The 22,275-nt window shown below is 42.8% G+C and overlaps 1 protein-coding gene across 3 annotated transcripts; it reads right to left on the bottom strand.

The window, feature by feature from the left end:
• Nucleotides 1-330: 330 nt before the first annotated feature.
• Nucleotides 331-21,365, bottom strand: IDH1 (isocitrate dehydrogenase (NADP(+)) 1). Of its 3 annotated transcripts, none has more exons than XM_070387488.1 (10): nt 21,200-21,365; nt 20,172-20,227; nt 17,142-17,281; nt 12,340-12,631; nt 9,588-9,693; nt 8,165-8,342; nt 6,731-6,882; nt 3,823-3,963; nt 2,697-2,859; nt 331-1,279 (listed from the first exon to the last, which is right to left on the bottom strand). In XM_070387488.1, the coding sequence occupies exons 3-10, from the start codon at nt 17,261-17,263 to the stop codon at nt 1,189-1,191; spliced, it is 1,245 nt and encodes a 414-aa protein (XP_070243589.1). In that variant the 5' UTR covers nt 17,264-17,281; nt 20,172-20,227; nt 21,200-21,365; the 3' UTR covers nt 331-1,188. The 3 variants fall into 3 exon arrangements, with proteins under 3 accessions (XP_070243589.1, XP_070243607.1, XP_070243598.1); XM_070387506.1 differs by lacking the exon at nt 21,200-21,365 and adding an exon at nt 20,770-20,794; XM_070387497.1 differs by lacking the exon at nt 21,200-21,365 and adding an exon at nt 20,427-20,521.
• Between the last annotated feature and the right edge of the window lie 910 nt (nt 21,366-22,275).

Here is a 22,275-nt window from a genome sequence, read left to right as displayed (position 1 = left end):
TATTTTTTTAAATGAAAATATGATCATGTCCCTCCCTTAAGTTTTCACTGGCTCCCTATTAACTTATATGCTAATAATACTAAACTCCTCAGCATACACATAGACTCAATTCCCTAATATTCCCTTTTGTTCCCTTTTTGTTCGATCTTTGGTGTTCTTTCCCTCTCTCTGTAGAATCCACATCTTACTATCTGTTTACCTAACCATTTTCCCCCACAGTAAACTCCTTGAGGGCAGAGACTTTTTTTAAAACCAAATTCCTATGGCTAGGATCTAGCAGGGTTCTGGGTACCTGCAATACAGTCGATAAATAAAAACTCAGGAGACTAGTTCATTAGCAGTGAATTTTAATTAAAATCGATAGTTTAGATGAAGAACAGGACTAGAATAGTGTTTACAATCAACTTCTGAAAAATCACATTTATATAAAGGAAATAAAAGAGGCCAGCAGAGGTCCAAAAAAAAGGTGCAGCTTGTATTATTGCACTTGGATGAAACATGCTGTTCAAGGTCGCAAAATACTTAGGCCACACAAGGCCAGGAGCAGGAGACAAACACAGAGGACAACCCCCACCCCACCACCACCCAGGTAGTATTTCTTCTGGATTCTCCAAGGAGCTCAAAAATATTTAGTATTTTTAAAAGATTCAACTAGAGCTCTTAACAAAGATGAATCTTCAACACGTTTTAGTTACGGCCATGCTCTTCATTTCAAATCATATGCAAGTCTAACATGCAGCTTCTACTGCAAATAATGAGATATCTGTTACATTAGAATGATCCATGGCCCCAGGCCATGGAAAGCGGGAAAAGGAATGAATCTCTACTTTATACAATTTCAGGGAATAATACCGTGGCTATAGTTTATCCTTTTGAGCACTGTTCATTTTGGTCATTGATCTCAGCACATGAGAAAAAGTGACAGTGAGTACAAGTGGACATTAAAAATAATTCCTAGGCTATTAGTAGAAAATAAAATTTAAAAAAAAGTCCCCGGCCACGTTCACAAAGGTGGCATAACTGTATGCATAAGAAAAAGGCTGTAAACTTATAGAAAAGATAAACTCTGGCTTCTAAACAAATTACAAAATTGATTTTGCCTTTACCCTTGAGAGTTATAGAGAAAAATGTAAACCAGTAGACCCTAGTTACCAGAAAAAAAATATCCTCCAAAGACAAGAAATGACCTTAAAGTTTGGCCTGGGCTAGTTTTAACTGCAGGTTCTCTCCGAGTTTATCCATGAACTCAAATGTATTCAAGTAGTCAGAACGTTGCACGCTAATAGAGGAAGGAAAAAAGAAGGAAATTTAGTTTGTCTCTGATCTGGTAGCAGGTAGAGGAAAAGTCTGGGACATGCTACTTAAAGTAGCATTCTATTTATTTCTAGAAGAAAAGTGATTAATGTTAACAAGCTGCAAGTTTATGGCTGATGACTGCATTTACTGTTCAAGGAGCTGACCCAGGCTACAGGCAGTCTGAGTGGAGCCAGGCCACACACACACACTCCCAGGGGTTCCTGGTCTTGTAGCTTTAAGAGTAAAGCTGCCCCAGAGCTTCATTCAGACTAATGCCTGGGAGACTGAAATCATCCTACTTATTTCTCATTCTTCATTAAAATAACTGAACATATCCAGGTACAGTCATCTTTTTACTTATATCCCTACAAATTGTCACATGTCCTCAAACAAATAAACAAACAAAAAACCACTCTGGTGCTCTTATATCTACCTTTGTCTTTCTTAAAAACAAAAGACAATGGACTGGCTCTCATAATCCTGATGACAGGTGCCTATCCAAGTAGGCTTAAAAGTAACACACTGATAGGAACATTTCAGACATTGTATTCTTGCTGAAAATTTAAAATAAGAAAGATGTAGTAATGGAGTATATCCCCATGACTGATGTATACTGACCCTAACAGAGATCTCTGAGGACCCACGAATGAGACATGGGATTGGTGTTAGATTTTAGTATCAATTCTTTTTTTAAAAATTTATTTTTTAATTGAAGGATAATTGCTTTAAAGAATTTTATTGTTTTTTAGTATCGTTTCTTGACATGTGCCATAGTAGCCAGCTTTGATTGAGGGAGGAAATCCCTGAATAGCAGCTAATTCAGCTGGGATACAGGCTACCATGTTCTCAAAAAAGTCCTGGGCAAAACGATTATCTGACGGTCGGCTACAGATACTTAAGGAAGGGACTATACGCAACTGGACATCTTGTACCTGTGCTGCTTACTTTTCTTACTAAATTGAAGATAAAGAGGTGGAATAAAACAGTCCTGGAGGTCCCTTTGTTTCAAAATGTCTGTACTTTTGTTATATTAAGCAGAACCTTGCCACCCAGTTGACTGCCAACTAGATCAGGGGTGAGCACACTACAGCTTGACTCATGAACTCAGTCCGGGCTGCAGCCTGGTTCTGTACACAGGGTTTGATTGGAACACTGCCACTCCCCTTAGCTCTTGTATCACCACTGACTGCTTTCCCGCCGTGGAGGCAAAGTTCAATACTTGCCATATGTTCTGTAAAGCCTGAAATATTTATTATCTGACAGTTTACACATAATGTCTCCTGACTCTTGAACCAGATGACAAATCATAATTCATGTAACTCCAGAAACCACTTGATATTTTGAGCCCAGTAAGGATAAATGGTAATTTGACCACAGAGCTTACAGCATCTTATACTTACTTGGGTAAACCTTTAATACATGCAGCTAAGTCCTTGGTCATGAAGCCAGCCTCAATGGTCTCAATACAGACTTCTTCCAAAGCCTTTGCAAAAAAGCTGAGCTCTTTATTGTTATCAAGCTTAGCTCTGTGGGCTAAGCCTCTGGTCCAGGCAAAAATGGAAGCTGAAATACAGGGGGAATAAAAAAAAACAATTCAATCATGCTGATTAGAAATATTCCCAAGTCTTTGACAAAATAGAATATTTCTTTTGTTTAGGTGACTGATTTCATTGGATGCTATTCACATGAGCTGTAAGTTTCAGGAAATATTTTATCAAATAGAAACTTAAAAAAAAAAACCCTGCATTTTTGTACAGGAAATGTTTTGGATTTTGTAGCTTTAAGAAAGCATATAGTCATGGTAGGGAACTTACTAATTTGGAATAGGTCACAACCTCTTTTATCTCGTCTGTACTGGTCTCTTCTCTTTCCAGGCTGTAATCTGTTTTTAAAGTACTGTCCTTGAGGACTTCCCTGGTGGTCCGGTGGTTAAGAATCCACCTGCCAATGCAGGGGACGTGGGTTCAGTCCCTGGTCTGGGAGAATTTCACATGACATGGACACCTGAGCCTGTGTGCCACAACTACTGAGCCCATGCTCCAGAGCTCGTGCTCTGAAACAAGAGGAGCCGCTACAACGAGAAGTGCATACACTGCAACTAGAGTAGCCCCCACTCTCTGCCACTAAAGAAAGACTGTGCACAGCAACAAAGACCCAGCACAGCCAAAAACAAAACAAAATTAATTAAAAAAAAGTATTGTCCTTGAAATTTAGTTAGGGGTCTGTCAATGTGGCTTTAGATTCTCAGCCACATGTGATGTTTCACTGCAGCAAAAGAAAAGGAAAAGGAAAATGCTTGTTGATAACATTCTTCTCTGTAATATATATTCTCCCACAAAATGGAAAAGCATATATTGTGTATATTTTAAGAAACATATTAAAGCAGTTCTTATTGATAGGACAAATCAGCTGTTAGGTGATGGTTTTATACACAAAGCATTGGGCAGCCAAAGGAACACATGTTGGAGTCCCTTTGGAGATTTCTGTTCTGGTTGGAAATCAATGCAGCAGCCAACACTATCTTACCAATGGGATTGGTGGATGTCTCTTGTCCTTTCTGGTACATTCGGTAGTGACGGGTTACAGTCCCGTGGGCAGCCTCTGCTTCTACTGTCTTGCCATCTGGACAAACCAGCACACTGGTCATCATGCCGAGAGAGCCATAACCTGTGAGCGGCAGAACATGAAGGATGGGATTCAAGTGTAGGAAGAGTACTGCGTCTCCCAGAGAGGAAAGAAAAGGACTTCATCTTGACAGGACTCAGTGGACAAAATAAACGTGGGTGCATGGAGTCATCATTCTTCTGCCTTTCAGAAAAGGCTATGTCTTTCCTCACTTATTTACTTCAGAGGCACCTGCTCATGGTCTGACTGCCTGTATTCCACCCTAGTTCCATGACTTCCTAGCTACTGTGGCTCAGTTTCCTTACCTGTAAAATGGGTATAGCAGGGCTTCCCTGGTGGTACAGTGGATAAGAATCCACCTGCCAGTGTAGGAGAAGCAGGTTCAATCCCTGGCCCGGGAAGATCACACATGCTGAGGAGTAACTAAGTTCAAGTGCGCCAGCTACTGAAGCCTGCACACCCCAGAGCCTGTGCTCTGCAGCAACACAAGCCACCAGTGATAAGCCTCCACTCTCCACAACTAGACAAAGCCTGAGTGCAGCAATGAAGACCCAGCGTGGCCAAAAATAAAAATCCATAAACACATCTTTAAAAAAAGGGGGGGGGAGAATAATAAAAACACCTACTTCATAGGGCTGTTGTGAGCATTAGATATATATGCATATATTCATGACTATATATGAAAGGAAAACACATTCTTATTCCTTAGAATACTACCCTCCAGAGAATAAGAGTTCAGTATATTACTGTTATGCTCTTGTGCAGATGCTCTGCTATTCTGGGAAAATAAAGATTCAGGAGCTGTCTCCAGCCACCAAGCTGCTCACAGGCTCACACGGGACTGGGAAGAGAAAGCTGGTTCAAAGCAGAATAGGATGGATCCGAGCACCTCCCACTCGGCCCTGCTCTCCTTTACAGCCTCACCAGAACGATTCTGTTCTGTGGTTTCCTAGTCAGAGAACCAAATACCAACTTTAAAGTCCATGTGATTGACTTTCCTTCTTTTACTCATTTTTTTTTTACACTCAAATTCAAAGAACACTTTTCGCCATTTTTGCTACCTCCTAATAGTACCTGTGGAGTTAACAATGCAAATTTATAATAGGCTGCCACCTTTTTTTTGAAAGTAAGGAAAAAAACTTAATAAACTCTTTGAGTACAATTAGCAATTTCTGTACTGAATTAGCAGCTCCTTTCCTATCACTATGTTGGTATGAAGCTTCAGTAGAGGTTCAAATATTCACTGACTGGAGATGTCTGGGGCCATATCCATGGTGATAGTCTATCTATTTATCCATGAGACACTAGTTGGTACCACTGTCAAAACTGAGGACAGAAATAAAACGTTTGGTTTGAGTCCAAAGTAGTTCATGCCTCTAGAAAAGAATGCATGTGAGGACAGCTTTGCTGTCTTTTAATCTGCTTTGCTGAAGTCACCTTTATCTGCAGGCACTGCCCAGACACAGAGTCTTGGTTCCAGGTATCTTATCAGTGCATGGCTGGACACTGCACTGCAGCATTCTTGCTCTGAAGTCCCTTGAACCTCCACAGCTTGACAATAACATTTGCGATTTCCCTCCAGATACCCTCTTATTGCCATGAGGACATTTAGAAACCATGAGATGATCTGGGCCCATTCTAAGAACTCTGCTCTCCTTGCTTTGTGATAATTCCATCACAAAGATAACTCCTTTCTCTGCTGCATTCAAACGACTGTGATGACTTCCCAGGTGGCACTAGTGATAAAGAACGCGCCTGCCAATGCAGGAGACGTAAGAGATGTGGGTTGGATCTCTCTCTGGCTCAGGACAATCCCCTGGAGGAGGGCATGGCAACCCACTCCAGTATTCTTGCCTGGAGAATCCTATGGACAGAGCAGCTTGGCAGGTTATGGTCCATAGGGTCTCAGAGTTGGACATGACTGAAGTGACAGCACACAGCACACAAGAGAAACAGAAGGAGGGTAAAGAAAGACCTGGGTAACTCATTTATCTGACATCAAAGTTATCTTTAACCAGGCAGATCTACTGATTTTCAAACTGATAGCAATGATTAACTTTTCACAAGAGAAAGAAAAAGTAGTACTTCCTGGGGAAAAGCAAATGCAACTGAAGTGAACACAAACATTCATCAGGGAAATTCAGTGCACACCGCTTCATGAGTAACTGAAATTGAAGGACAGCTTAGCACTGAGGAAGGCAGGGAAGAGAGAGCTTTTGCTCTTCTGGTCCTTATCTCTGGCATGAAGCTTCTGGTTTCTGGAATTTCTGCTTCTTTGCTCAGTTTCATGTGTTTAGAGCTCAGCAGTAAACACATATGTTTTACGTGGTATGGAACAGCTGTCAAGGCTGGCAAAAGGGATGTAATTTGTACCAGTCATGGGATGAACAGGCTCTTGGGAGGGAGGCCCCTTGGTTATAACCCTGGCCCCTTCTCTCCCGAGTCCCCTAGTGTTTTACATTCTTATTGGAAGGCAGGGAAAACAGTGATTTTCAGATTAGGTGATTGGGCTGCCCATTGGAGGCAGTGAAACTTAAGAGGGAAAAGAGTTGAGACATAAACTGTGTTAACATCTAAGGCTGGAGATTCAACCCCACTGAGTTACTTCCTGGGCACCCCTGAGAGAAGTCGCCTACCTAGTCTGAGCTTACTTTCCTCATCAGTCAGCTGAGAAGATGGACCTGAATGTCTCGCAGTGCTACCATTTCATGAGCTTTACCAATGGCTACAGAATCCCTCTTCCCACACCTGGGCACCACCTGTTGGCCGCAGGCCAAGCCTCACCTCCACTTGTCCTCCAGCTCCTTACCTTGGGCCACGGAGTCCGACTGCACGTCCCCATCATAGTTCTTACAGGCCCAAATGAAGCCCCCCTCCGATTTCATAGCTTGGGCCACCATGTCATCAATGAGCCTGTGCTCATACCAGATATTCTGAGCTTCAAACTCAGATTTGTACTGCCTGAGAAACGAGAAAGAGAAGAGAACAATAGACAAGGGAAATTGGTTTTGTTGGGATACCATCTGCCTCTCTGAAAGGCTGGAGGTGGGGCTGGAAGCAGCATGTTTTAGTGGAAGCAACACAAATTTGGGGATCTAACAGACATGGGCTGAAATCCCTGCCCACTCATTTTCTAGCTATGAAACTCCCATTTTCCCATCTGTAAGGGTGATTTCATCCACTTGGCAGAGATGTGAGAATTAAGCAAGACGACAGTGTTCCAAGTATTAATACTACTTTTACAGTTTTCAATATACTACTCACCGGTTTCTTGGGATTGAGCTTGCCTTAGGATATATATTAAAAAAAGAATATAAGGGGGTAGAGAAAGACTATTTTACTGCCCAGTATCATTCAGGAAACCTGGACAGCTCCCAAGTTTGATATAGATAGGGAATGGAAGGAGGTATTAAAATGTCTTGGGAAGGATACCTAAAATCCCAGCCCTGGTCTAAATGCTTGTATCTAAAGGGAGGAATGCCACCTTAAAAGTTAACAAGTACTCAAGCACTGTTGAATGTAAAATGATTATAAATGTAGATTTAAGTTCAAACAACTCCATTAAAGCAAAGTTTTATTTATTTTCTTTATTTAAATTATTGGCTGTGCCCCACAGCTTGCAAGATCTTAGTTTCCTGACCAGGGACTGAACCCACACCTTTCTCAGTGAAAGTGTGGAGTCCTAACCACTGGACTGCCAGGGAATTTCAAAAAGGAGAGTTTTAAATCATAACAGTGGGCTTCAGAAGGAATGGAAATGGGGTCTTCCCTGGTGGTCCAGTGGCTAAGACTCTGAGCTCCCAGTGCAGGGGCCCCAGGTTTGATCCTTGGTTGGGGAATTAGATTCCATGTGCTGCAACTAAAGACCCTGCGTGAGCAACTAAGACCTGGTGAAATAAATAAATATTACAAAGAAAGAAAATGGAATAGGCCCAATTCAGAAACTTACACATGTGGAAAATCAGAACTTTCTATCACTAACAGGGTACATTTACTCACACATTAAATAATCCTGGCTCTGAAAAAAATGTGGGACATTTATCTGAGAACACATTCCCCTTCTAAAAGCAACTCAAGAGTTTTGTTTCAACCCTTGTTAAATCTCAGTTCTGTCCTTGTCTTAATGAGATAGTGATGGTTTTCACTCAATTTGTCACAGAATCAAAGGGATAAGCATACAAATTCTATACTATAAATGGCGCCATTTGTGACCAAAAAAAGGAAAAAAAAGAACTGTAGTTACTTGTCATATATCTCCTGAAAGATGTCTTTAAAACGTCCATCGTATTTCTTCAGAATAGTGTTTTTGGTGCTCAGATACAAAGGCCAGTTCTTAGACAAAGCCATCTGGAAAGAACTGTGCGCAAAATCTTCGATTGACTTATCTTGATTATACATCCCCATGGCAACACCACCACTCTCTGTGAGGGGAAAACAAGGAAAAAAAAGAAAGGTAAATAGGGTACAGCTGTAGCAAGTCTAAATCCGCCCCCCCCCACCCCCCACCAAAATAGCCCGCTTCCAGCTCTCATGTCTGAGTTCAGGCTTCCAATTTCAGTATTCCATGCGTTTCTGAGACACATAATTGGAGGAAAGACAATTCTAGGTAAGGACATTCTAACTTGTTTTGAAAGGCCAATACACATGAGAAAAACATGGTCTTTTGGATCCTGAAATACCAAGAACTGATATGAACCAGAAACACACTGAAGAAGGGGTAAATAATTTTTAAATTCTTTTCACACTTTAAAAAATTTCAAGCATGTCTTTTAAGGTTTAAGTGTGCACTCAACCTTCAGTCACTAAGAATACATTTCAAACACAGAATGAAAATTCTTGTCATTTCCTTGAGGATACTGAAAGTTGGTTCTGCTTTGGCAGAAATAATCATGCGCCAAATCACTGGTGTTTCACAACTCTTACTGTTGAACTCTGTTATTACTGAAAGCTAGAACTTGAATCCAAGCTACTGCCCAGGGCCAGTTTGGGAATAAGGATGAGAGAGGTGCGGAAACTGGCAGAACTAGATTCCTTTAAAATGATATGACTTAGAGGAGGCAAGAAGAACAACAGCTAGGTAAATTTTGAGATTTTGTTTACGTGAGTTCTTTTAACAAGCTTAACAATGGGGAAAGTCCTCTATTCTTTCAACAACTTTTGGCTGGGATTTGCCATATTGAACCTTAGAAACAGCAAAATCGAGGGAAGAGAAGAAGCAAAAACAAAACAAAACAAAACAAAACCCAAACAGTCCACTTTTACAAAATAAACACTCAGAACCAGAAAAAAACTTCAGCAAATAAATAAAAGAGCCATTTTCAAACACAAACCCTACCAGAGCCAAAGCGTAGGATTATATAACAGGCAATTTGGGGCTATTAACATTTAATTTATGTAATTTGCACATAACAGATTCCTGTCAACCTTCCCTCCCTGTTTTGAGATGCATAATTATCTACCTGTATTTTCAATTAAGTGAATTAAGTGGCTAATTTCTTTTATGCCACAGGAAGCCAATGACTTTTTTATGTTAGGTTTTGAGTCCTGTGGAAATACTATAGATTCAGGTTGTATTTTTAGGCAGCCACGCAACTAACTTTAAAAAACCGGTGATAACGTTGTCTAAATGGCCTGTTAAAAAAAAAAAATGAAAAATACAAACATACCTGTGAAGTTATGTACTAGGTATACCGTTTTGGGGGATCCATCGCTTGGTGTGTAGGATATCTCTACTTTTCCAGGCCCCGGCACAACAAAATCGGTTGCTCTATACTGTATAGGGGGAAAAAAGAAAAGAAATCGCCAAACTGTCCTAACAAGAATTACATGAAGGGAAAAAAACCATAGAATACAGAGCTGGAAGACACTTGGACAATAGTACAGTGTAGCCCAACTTTCTAATTGAGAGATGGAGATAAAGAGGTCCAGAGAATCCCAAAGCTAGTTAGTAGGAGTACACATTAGAAATCAGTATTTATCAGGTGCCTACAACGTAAGGGGCAGTTTTCCAAGTACAAATATGAGTGTGAAAGAGAGTAACAAAGTATTCTCTCTTACAAAGCCTATGACCTAACAAAGTCATACAAAAGTGAAGCAACATTAAGAGCTTCCAAATGTCAACAGCGGGCATAGATAAAAAATGCTACTGGAAGATGGAGGAAGAGAAATGACCATAACCTGGAGGTCAAGGAAGTCTTCTCTTGGGGGATGACAATATACTAACTGTAGCACTGAAGATGGGCTTCCTTATTGGCTCAGACGATAAAGAATCCGCCAGCAGTGTGGGAGACCTGGGTTTGACTCCTGGGTTGGGAAGATCCCCCACGAAGGCATGGCAACCCACTCCAATATTCCTGCCTGGAGAATTCCCACCGACAGTGGAGTCTGATGGCCTACAGTCCATGGGGTCACAGAGTCAGACATGATGGAGTGATTAAGTGCAGCATGGCATTGAAGATGATGTTGAGAGTGCTAATGCCTGGTCCTCACTATGAGACACACTTTAAGTGATTAACCTGTATCCCACATTAATCTCATTTGATTCTTCCATCAATCTTACAAGGGAGCAACTATGATGTAATGCAAATAACCCATTTAGGGTCTGGTCCTTGGACCTTCAGGGCTTGCTCTCTTCATGAACATCATTCTACTAAGGCCCAGCCCAGGACTTGCCCATAGAAAGCAATCATTCTGGAAGCAGCTGCAGTAGGCTGATGACCCTTAAGAAAGGGCCTTCTAAGGACAGCTACCTCTGTCACAGGTAAGGAAAAAAATCCGCAGCCCACACTAGGCATATGTCAATATTTGCTGCCTTGTACCTTCTTCAATGGCTTAGATTAGAATACTTTCAGAGTCAGGTACCAGCAGATGTCAGTCACACTTATTTATCTTTGTTTATGGCAATACTAAAGACAGCTGAAAGAAGAGCTGTCAGATAATGACAGACTAATATCTATTCTATGCAGAACATTTCTGATATTTATGGGTAGTAATTGATTCTCATTTCTCAAAAGGTGTCAAAGTACCATAAATGCTTTCTAGATGCTTGCAATTTTCAATCTAGTAGACTTTAGTAGACAGAATGACCATTCTTCCAGTGACTGATGCCACAATAATTTTTATAAAAGGGAAAAGGAAAAAAAGGATACAACTTAGAGCCATGTTCCCAGGACTAGTGAGTCTGTAAGCAATCTCATTTACATTCCCTCTTCTGAGCCTCTGAGAATTATCTGTGAAGGGAATTGCCAGGATGAAGGGATATCCTGAAATATACAGTAGAACAAAGTGAACTGCCGCTCAAGGATTGACCTGGTAACCCAGCCCCCAGGAACAGAGAGTGGTCTGCTCTGCCCATACTATTTTTAACGATGGTGACATCAAAGCCTCTGGGTGTCAGGGACAGAGACTCTTGTTTTTAAGGCTCTTCTAAGACATGAGCTGCTTTCTATGAAAGTCTAAAACTTTAGTTTCAACACAGAATTTTTATTTTGTTTAGTTGGTAATGTTTCTGTTTAATTTGGCAACAAGCCTAATTGTACATTAGTATAGAAACTAGACTTTTTTTATTCCCCCGAGGAGGAATGTTCTGAAGAGACTGCTTTCAACTACTGAGTTAGTTTGTCCTTTTATGCACGAAATGATCATGTTTAATATAATAATCTTTGGTAGTTCTCAATTCTGTCTGCACATTAGAATCACCTGGAGAGCTTTAAAACACCATGGAATTGAGATTTAGCTAGCGTAGGGTGGGACACAGGCATTGGAATTAAAACAAAAAAAAAGTTTTTTTTAAATGGCAAACAAAACAAAACAAAACAAACACCAAAAAGCCCATAAAAAGATCCTATTGTACAGCCTGGTTTGGTTGAACCACTGATTTAGTTAAACCACAGGAAATTATACGAAAATGTCTGTATCATATGGTTTAACATAATAAAAAGATAAAAAACAAAAACACGCCTATAAAAAAGTCATTTATAGTGAGATAGGTACCTGTAAGTTTATCCAAATTTACTTTTATCTAAATGTCTATGTGTGTGTGTGTATGTATACACATATATATTCATTTCTTAATTCTATACCTCATTTGTGGGCTTTCCTGGTGGCTCAGTGGTAAAGATTCTGCCTGCAGTGCAGGAAACGTGGGTTTGATCCCTGGGTCAGGAAGATCCACTGAAGAAGGGAAAGGCTACCCACTCCAGTATTCTGGCCTGAAGAATTCCATGGACAGAGGAGCCTGGAGGGCTATAGTCCACGGAGTCATAAAGAGTCAGACATGACTGAAGTGACTGAGCACATACCTCACTTAATGGAAGTAGACACCAAAAGAGAATAAAGCACATATATATCAGAACTGCTGGGCAATCAAAGGCCTCAAGAAAAGAACAAGGAAAGTCAAGTCACGCCACCACGACTTACTTGATCCCCATAAGCATGACGACCTATGATAATGGGTTTTACCCATCCGCTCACAAGCCGGGGTATATTTTTGCAGATAATAGCTTCCCTGAAGACAGTGCCACCCAGGATATTTCGGATGGTGCCATTTGGAGACTTCCACATTTGTTTCAACTTGAACTCCTCCACTCTCTTCTCATCGGGGGTGATGGTGGCACACTTGACACCAACGTTGTACTTCTTTATAGCTTCTGCAGCGTCCTTGGTGACCTGGTCGTTGGTGGCATCGCGATTCTCTATGCCTAAATCGTAGCTGGGAGGGAAAGGTTGAAGGCGTAACTTTTCCAGACACACCTACAGGTGATTGAAGATACTCCCCGTCTATGCCCATGCACCACTCTATGCACGCCCTGCAGAAAGTGAAGGCTCCATACATACCTAAATCTGCTGAGTTTTAGCATTAGTGTACCCTCGACACAAAGATGGCTGCCAACTAAAAAAACCTCTAAGAAGGGCTAGACCGCTGGGCCAGACTGTGTTGGGGGAAGCAGTTGAGAAGGAAATGAAATAAAAACCAAACCACTGTACTCTTTCCTCTCAGCCTACTCTTTACCACTACTTTCTGCAGACTTTCTTCATCTGATTAGCATAAAAATCCAAACCTAAGTATTATTTTCCCCTTAGAAAATACTGTGCTCTAAAAATAAAGCAGCTGAGGACTTAAAGGATTTCTTGCAGTTTGGCACTGAAGTGGTGGGAGTTACAGCTGAGACAGTCACTGCCAAAAAATGTTAATCACTATTAAGGCCAATTAGCTGTATGTTGAACCTTTCCCTAAATCTCAGGCAAGTCTTTCTCCTGGAAACAAGCCTGAAGTTTATAGAATAAATAATGGAATCCAGCAGTGACTTTATATAGCCTACTGATTTATAGCTTAAAATACACCAACACCCAGACTGCAGGTTATTCAGTCTGTGAAAGAAAGCTGGTTGTCCAGAGCAGAGAAGACTGTAAAACCTTAAAGTAGGTAATAGTTTGTCAAAAGCAGGAAAAACAAAACAGTAATGTAACAGTTTATTTTGTTCTCTAAGGCTTAAAAAGTTTTCCAGTTTTTTCAGCTTTCAAAATTTGCTGAACCATCAAGCCCTTCAATCTTTCGTTTCAGTTCTGGTATTTTCCTTCCTTTAGATATCCCACTACTTGTGATGGAAATGCAAAAGGGCATCCAATCTGGTGATATATTTCCAAATAAAAATAATTCCAAACTGTTTTAACCGTTCGCACCTCCTCCCTCTCCTTGAGGGTGTATTGTCAATCTGTATTAATTGTCAACCTCCAGACCTCCTCAGGCTATCCTTCCTTCTTAATCTTCTAAGGGGTCACTTTGTACGCACAGCTGTGGATTGTGTGTAAATTTTCAACAAGACCTATAACCCTTTGTCTCAAAAACTTACGTAACTGCTCTTTGACCAAGTTGGCAGAATGGTCCTCAGAGCTTTCTGAATGACTGTCTCTTGGGCTATAATACTCAAGCTGACATGAATACAATTCTCCATTTCTTTCTTAGATTGATTATTAATTTTTTTTCATCAGCACTAACAAAGACACTCTTATCTTCTGACTTAGGAAGTGCTGAATATCTATAAAAAGTCCACTCCTAACTCAAACAGCAGTAGTCAGCAATATTCACGTTCATAGAAAACATTTTTCATCAGAAGAAGCTTACAGCACATCAGTGGGTTTTTTTGCTTCTAAGCGAAAAGAATGAATAAATGGTCCCAATCACTGTCTAGACAACAGAAAATAAAACAAATGAATCATTCCACTCGCCTCAAAAAGAACCAATCATGTAATAATAATAGCAATCTGGGAATTACTTACACTTGTTTAAGTCTCCAAAGATTTTTTAGTTTTTAGCCAGTGACTCTGCCTTCTAGGTAAAATGACTGTCCTTTAAAGCTCCTTATGCCTCTAGGCTAAAGAGAATCTTTGTAGCTATTATCATGGGAATTGTTCTGCAAATTCACCTATTGCCATGTACAGGAAAGTCACTCAGTTGTGTCCAGCTCTTTGTGACCCCATGGACTATACAGTCCATGGGATTTTCCAGGCCAGGATACTGGAGTGGATAGCCTTTCCCTTCTCCGGGGATCTTCCCAACCCAGGGATCGAACCCAGGTCTCCCACATGGCAGGCAGATTCTTCACTATCTGAGCGACAAGGAAAGCCCAAGAATACTGGAGTGGGTAGTGTATCCCTTCTCCAGGGGATCTTCCCGACCCAGGAATTGAACTGGGGTCTCCTGCATTGCTTCCCTGGTGGCTCAGAGGGTAAAGCGTCTGCCTGCGACACGAGAGACCTGGTTCGATCCCTGGGTTGGGAAGATCCCCTGGAGAAGGAAATGGCAACCCACTCCAGTACTCTTGCCTGGAAAATCCCATGGATGGAGAAGCCTGTAGGCTACAGTCTATGGGGTTGCAAAGAGTCGGACACGACTGAGCGACTTCACTTTCACTCCTGCATTGCAGGCAGATTCTTTACCAACTGAGCTATCAGGGGAGCCCTATTGCCATATAAGGTATCTGTAAAATGTTTCTTTAATCATTTGGATAATGTTTCAAAAGCTTCATTCCCTATGTGCTTGTGGACCTCTGCAGGTATTTGTTCCTTCTCAAGGTTGAAATATAGACACGATCAACAGCTTGTGAGTGAAAGTCGCTCAGTCGTGTCCAGCTCTTTGCGACCCTATGGACTCTAGTCCGCCAGGCTCCTCTGTCCATAGGATTCTCCAGGCAAGAATACTGGAGTGGGTTACCATGCCCTCCTCTTCCCAACCCAGGGATCCAACCCAGGTCTCCCGCATTGCAGGCAGATTCTTTACCATCTGAGTCACCAGGGAAGCCCTTATTCAACAGCTTAGCCACCAGAAGGCTTCCCTGGCCTTCACTATCTCCTGGAGCTTGCTCAAACTCGTGTCCATTGAGTCAGTGATGCCATCCAACCATCTCATCCTCTATTGTCCCCTTCTTCTCCTGTCCTCAATCTTTCCCAGCATCAGGGTCTTGGACACAAATGGTTTAGGGAACTTCTCCTGAAAGGTGGGGACTATATTAGATAACTTCGAGAATTCTGTGCTATAACTGTATAAAACACAGAAAAGACAAGGAATGAACAGGTAAAAAGGTCCACTGACTAGTTAAGCAGCTAAGTTGCTAAGTTGCTTCAGTCGTGTCTGACTCTGTGCGACCCCATAGACGGTAGCCCATCAGGATCCCCCATCCCTGGGATTCTCCAGGCAAGAACACTGGAATGGGATGCCATTTCCAAATACTTTATCCTTTCAAAAGGATAAAACTGTGTTAACTATATTCTTTATTGATTTATTAGAGGATTCCCAGGCAGCACTAGTGGTAAAGAACCCACCTGCCAATGAAGGAGACATAAAAGACATGGGTTCAATCCCTAGGTTGAGAAGATCCTCTAGAGGGCACGGGAACCCACTCCAGTATTCTGCCTGGACAAAGGAGCCTGGTAGGCTATAGTTCATAAGGTCGCAAAGAGTCAGACACAACTGAGCAACTTGGCATGCAGCTCTATTCTCTTCCCCTCTGCAAATAGTACCTAGTGTTACTCTTGGCCACTGATTTATTACAAACAAAACCCTTGCAGGAAATAGAGGCTTGGAAAGACCTGAGAAATCACTTTGCTGCCACCGTAATTCTTCTCTTCTGAACAATGACAAGTTCAGTATTTCTAGTATTATGTTAAAATTAAAGATTCATTTCATATATATTTGAAACCCAGTCCCCCTAAAATTGAGTTCCCTTCGGAGATTATAATTAATCTCTCTATCTAAAACTCTTTCCTCTGGTCCCCTCTGACCTCCATCCTGTATTAATTTAACACTAGTCAACCAGACTCAGGTGACTAAAACTGCTATTGTGACAACACTCTGAATGCCTATAATTGTGATTTAGGTATCATCAGTAACAACAGAATCAAGTTGTTTCTCCAGGGACAAGATCAGCCCCCCTAAGCCATGAGAATGTAAACTGGAAGCAACCTGACTTCCCTGAAACTAACATTTAAGAAAAGTCACAGAAATTTCACAATTTTAAAATACCCTTAGGCCTTCCTAGAGAAGGAAATGGCAACCCACTCCAGTGTTCTTGCCTGGAGAATCCCCGGGACGGGGGAGCCTGGTGGGCTGTCTGTGCGGTCGCATAGAGTCGGACACGACTGAAGCGACTCAGCAGCAGCAGCAGGCCTTCCCTGGTGGTCCAGTAGTCAGGAACCCCCCTGCCAATGCAGGGAACACAGGTTTGATCCCTGGTCCAGACGATTCCACGTGCAGCAGGGCAACTAAGCCCATGTGCCACAACTGCTGAGCCCCTGTGCCCAGACCCTGTGCTCTGCAACAAGAGAAGCCCCTGCACTGAGGAGCTGCTACATCCTCACTGGAGAGTAGCCCCTGCTCGCCACAACTAGAGAAAGCCAGTGCGCTGCAACAAAGACCCAGCGCACCCAAAAGTACAATACATAAAAACAAAAACAACTCAAAGATCAGGTTGGAGTGGATCTGAGACTTGTCTCCACTCCCTTCTTGGTGCCCTGAAAATAAACCCTTACTCTGCTGTAAACAACTACCGTCAGAGCTGCTTTCTGCACAGGGGCACACCAGTTCTACGTTTTCTCTGCGTATAAGCTCGCCCAAGGCTTTATTCACAAGATATAGTGGTATCTATGCAAAAAAGTGATTTAGACCCCGAAATCACAGGGATTATGCTTTCTGAGTTTGCTGCTTGGCAAAGTGATTCACTTACCTGTGCAGGTCCAGTTCCACGTAGGGAAAAATGAGTTTCTCTTTAATCAACTCCCAAATGATCCGTGTCATTTCATCTCCTTGCATCTCTACCACAGACCCGCCTTGGATTTTTTGAGACATTTTGATTTCAATAAACCTCTAAGAGGAAAAAACATAAGACACATATCTCATCATTTGTTTCATTACCGTGTAAAAGCAAAATACAATTTGGTGATTACTAAAAAGAACAATTCATAATAGCATGATTGCACAGAAAGCTAATAACAATTACATTAACCATTAGAATTGAATACATTCTCTGTACAAAGCATTGTGGTACATGCCTCTTGTGTGATTTCTGAGTCAACACTCACAACAACCCTGTAAGATGGAAACTGTTTTTCCATTCTACTTTGCTAAAAGCAGGCAAGCTTTCCAAGGCCATCTGACTAGAGCGTGGGGGAGCCGGAGCCTGTCACATGCCCTTAATAATGTAAATCACTATTCTTTATTCTTGACTGTTGGTTTGTCTTATCAAATGGGATTATTTCCAAAATATCATGTTTATTTGAACAAGTCTATCCAAAGCCTCATTGTGCTAGGCCTTCAAGATGCACAGAATGATGGGCACTACTATTTCCCCTCTTTTAAGAGGCTGTTTTGGTTAAAACAACTATCCTTAACAAGATTCAACAAGTTCTAGTGACCCATTTTAAAGAAAATTTAATCAAGTCTTTTTATAAGTGAAAGATGAAGAATTCCTGGTGGAACTCTATTTTCCTAGAGATAGTAAAGGATAGTGGTGATGATACACTGAATACAAAGTGATTTCTCAATTAGAGCAATCTGTATGTATAGAGAAGGACTACTGCTCAGAACATGTTCCTGGCCTGTCCTTGGTATCCCAGCTCCTGGACTATTCTTCCAGTCATTAGTGGGCAAATGCAAACTGCCAGTGGGTGGGATAGAGGATTGGAGTTGTTCCTGGAAGAGGTGTCTTCCTGTGATGTGAGGGTAGCAGATACTAATCAATCTGATTCCCAGAGACAGCAGGGCTACACCCTACGGACGCGCTCAGTCACCTCCCACTCTTCACGACCCTTTGGACTGTAGCACCCTGGGCTCCTCTGTCCATGGGATTCTCCAGGTAAGAATATTGGAATGGGTAGCCATGGCCTCCTCTGGGGGGTCTTCCTGACTCAGGGATTGTACCCGTGTTTCTTATGTCTCCTGTATTCGTGGGTTTTTTTTTAACTATAAGTCCCACCTGGGAAGGCTTTTGTAAAAAGTGAAAGTGTTAGTTGCTCAGTCATGTCTGATGCTTTGGAACGCATGGACTGTAGCCCACCAGGCTCCTTTGTCCACCAAATTCTCTAGGCAAGAATTCTGAAGTGGGTTGCCATAGGGCTTAGGCTTAAAGAAAGGCATGTTTCCTGAGAGTAAGAGGAGGTACTGAGCCTGCTAAAGGTATCTGTTCTCTTTCACAGTGCTTTAATGGAAACAATTTTTCCCCTTAGAAGATAACAACAGATTGCTTTTATTCTATTAATTTACAGTTGAGGACTGAAAGTCAGGAGAATTGACTTTAAAATATTATTAAGGAAGAGGTCTATAAACATTATCTCAAAAAGTTGACTTAAAGTTGTCTGGCCTTTATATTTTAAATTCGGTTCCTCATGACAAGCCAAGATATATTCCTAACCTCTAGGCCCATTTTCACTTCCCAATTTGCAATTCTGGGATTTTGCTTATTATATTAGTATTTAGGAGGTTCTCTAGACCATTACTGGGGGACCATCTGGAACTCAACTAGAATAAAAAAGTGAACACACTGGTGTGAATGAGTCAGCTACTTCCCATTTGTAATTTCAAGTATAATTTAAAGTACAGCTTAAAATATATGATTTAATCATACTGATCCCACAGTCACATCTGTCCTTGTATTTAAAACAAAACAAAAAGAGACAGCAAACTTATCTCAGTTTTGATACATTTCCAAGGCCATATTCCTATGAAGTATTATGCAAGAGTTATGACTTGGCTATTTTTCTTTAACAGCAAATACAGTTAATAAAAAGTCATACAGCAAACTTGAAATTTCAGTAATAAGTGATAATATTTTTTGGTTGAGCAAACACTTTCTGATTAATCTTTCTATATTTCATAATGCATAACTGAAACATTAAAGGTTTTCCTTACGATACTTATGCATTACATTTTTACCATCTTTTAATTTAAAAAGTGAAGCTTTATTGTAGACCCTGGGTTACTAAACTGTAGGACACTATTTTATTTCTTCTAGATTTGAATCCTATGAGGGTGGGCTTCAGATACCACTGAATTCACTTTTTACTCTAGTCCCTCAGATTTTTTGTCTCTACCCAAACCCTGATTTCAGAAGGAAGGCCTTTTCCAGCAAGCCAGTTCATTTATTGAGCAGCTGAATTCCAATCTCCTGACACACATGTGCTGCTGCTGCTGCTGCTAAGTCGCTTCAGTTGTGTCGGACTCTGTGCGACCCCACAGACAGGAGCCCACTAGGCTCCTCTGTTCCTGGGATTCTCCAGGCAAGAATACTGGAGTGGGTTGCCATTTCCCTCTCCAATGCATTAAAGTGAAGTCGCTCAGTCCTGTCCGACTCTTAGCGACCCCATGGACTGCAGCCCACCAGGCTCCTCCATCCATGGGATTTTCCAGGCAAGAGTACTGGAACGGGGTGCCACTGCCTTCTCCGGACACACATGTGCAATGATAGAAAATAAACCTGAACTAACACAAAGTAGTTTAAGAAGAGCTGCTTCTGGGGGTGGGGGGGGGGGGGGGGGGGAGGCGCTGAGTTCATGAACTACATTAATTTCTGTGCAAAAAAAAAAAAGTGTCTTGCAGAGAAGATTCTAGACTGAAAGAAACAACAAAACAGTTGCAATTTATCGGTGGAAAAATTCCTGAGTCATTCCCTTACAGGGCCTCCGACCACCTCCAAGACCTCCACGACCAGTTAAACGCAGTATTGCCATATGAAAGAAGGGGAAGAATTACTTATTCTCACCTTTACAATTTCTAATCACCCCAACTCCTCTCAATCTTGCAGACTCAGCCTATCTCCTAAAAAAAAAAAAACAGAAGACAGAGATAAGGTACAAGGCACTCCAGCACTCTTCTCCGGAGAATTTAGCTGCTTTTTTTTTTTCTTAAGCCAGGCAGCCCTATTTATCTGTTTTAAAGTACAGTGCTGAGTGCACTCTAAGGGGCAAAGGGCAGTTTTAGGTCCGCATGCACCTTCCAAATAAAGTATAATAAATACCCCTGCTTGCACACGGAGGAGGGCGCGTCCGTGGGCGCGGCCCGGGTTCGTCGTCCGTTAGCTAGTCTTGAGGTTTGCATGTCCTTCGGGGACGCTGTGACCAGCCGGCTCTTGGCCTGCATGCCTCTTTGTGGCCCTTGTGCAACCGAAGCCAGTTGGGTTCCTCATTCCACGCCCGACCCTTCCCTCCCGAGGGCCAGAACCTTTAACCCCTCTCCACCTTAACTGGAGATGCCGATGGCGACATTTCCTCCACCCCCGGCAGCCACCAGGTGGCCTAGAGACCGCCCCACGCCGCCCCCTTCAAGCTCCCCAGAAGGACGCCTCCAGCCCGCCGCAATACCAGTCCCGGCGGCCCCAGTTCCATGCACACGCCCAAGTCCTCCAACAGCCGAGGCCGCACGTCTTCTTCCCCCTAAACTCAAGACTCGTCTTCCACGAGTCCCTGCATATTCCTAACGCCCGTTTTTTCTTCTGCTGCAGACCCGGCATTCCATACGTCACCGCATGCCACCTCCTCCTGCCCAGTTTCACCCTCCAATGCCTAACAGTGGGCCGCCTACACAACCAGGCATCTAGCACCGTCTTTCTCCCATTTCCTTCTCCCACGCCCACTATCTGGCTTTTTTCCCCGCTGCCTTGCGACCAGGACGCACCGCTAAACTTCCCCTAGCATACTCAAGATCTGAGCGTCCTTTTCCCCACACTAGCCACTAACAGAGCGTTCTCGCAGGAGCCAGAGACGGGGGCCGCCCCTAGAAGCCTGCGGCTACCTGCGGGGAAGCTACGTTGGCGATGACCCGGGAGCACACAGTCACTCAGTGTCCACTTTGGCAATCCCGGCTGGAGCCCAACTGTTCCGGCTTCTCACGGGGCCTCAGCAGAAACCCAGAATCTGGCCACCCAGGAAGGGCTTTTCCTCTTCCCGGCTTTTGTCCAGACCCGGGCCCGGCCCCCTCAGCCCACCTCCTGGAGCTCCGCCCCCCAGCCCCCGCCAATCGCCGCGGGCCGACCACCCGAGATGGGCGGGGCCATGGGTCGGGGCGGGTCCTTCCACTTGGGGCGAATCCGTGGCCCCGCCTTCCTTGCGCTTGGATGGGGAAAGGCGGACGCTGCTGCGCGGCTGGATTCCGCCACCGCCCCTCTTCTGCTGAAGGACGAGATTGCCACCTGCAGGCTGGGGTGTTGGGCGCGCCGGCGCTGGTGTTCTGAATCCCACGCCGCGAAGGGGTGCCCCGGGCTTTGTAACAACCTAGAGTCAGGCGGAGTGAGTTTCTAGGTCTCCAATAAAGACAAACCGGAGACCGCGCGGCTTGGACCTATCCTGTTCCTGGCACACTCTGGATGTGCCATAGACTGGAACGCACTCGGGCACAAAGAGTGTTCAGGGCAAGCGTGAAGTCACTTTGGGGGCTTCTCCGCACAGCTGGAATGCAAAGAATTGAACAGTTGCGCAAGCAGGCACTCTACAGTAAATTTCACCCACGGCCGATGACTAGGTCTTCAGAGTTAATGTATCTATAATTTCAATTTCTATTGCGTGCTATAAATAATGCAAAAGGAAATGGCAGCACACTCTAGTATTCTTGTCTGGAAAATCCTACAGAGAGCGAAGCGTGACCGGCTAGAGTCCATGAAGTCTCAAGAGTCGGTGGCAACTTGGCGACTAAATAAGGAGAACTGTAAATAAATGCAGTAGTTATTTGCATTAGACAATAAGGTTAATGAAATCATCTGAGTTCCAGTGACATTCAAATAAAGATCTAAGGAGGCCTTAGAAAAGAGTGGATTAAAATAAATTCTGTCCTCTGCAGGAAATTATTTTTAGTGTATTCCTTAATTTTGAAAA

Source organism: Bos mutus, chromosome 2, assembly GCF_027580195.1.
Source record: "Bos mutus isolate GX-2022 chromosome 2, NWIPB_WYAK_1.1, whole genome shotgun sequence".
Lineage (NCBI taxonomy): Eukaryota > Metazoa > Chordata > Mammalia > Artiodactyla > Bovidae > Bos > Bos mutus.
The sequence above is the reverse complement of the archived record's forward strand: the minus strand, read 5'-3'. Positions and strand labels throughout refer to the sequence as shown.

Coding starts and splice junctions, on each gene's coding strand:
- IDH1 (XM_070387488.1), bottom strand. CDS start 17,263: ATGTCTCAAAAAATCCAAGGCGGGTCTGTGGTAGAGATGCAAGGAGAT. Junction 12,632..17,141: donor GTGGAACTGGACCTGCACAG/GTAAGTGAATCA, acceptor TTTCCCTCCCAG/CTACGATTTAGGCATAGAGA. Junction 9,694..12,339: donor GTCATGCTTATGGGGATCAA/GTAAGTCGTGGT, acceptor CCCCCTATACAG/TATAGAGCAACCGATTTTGT.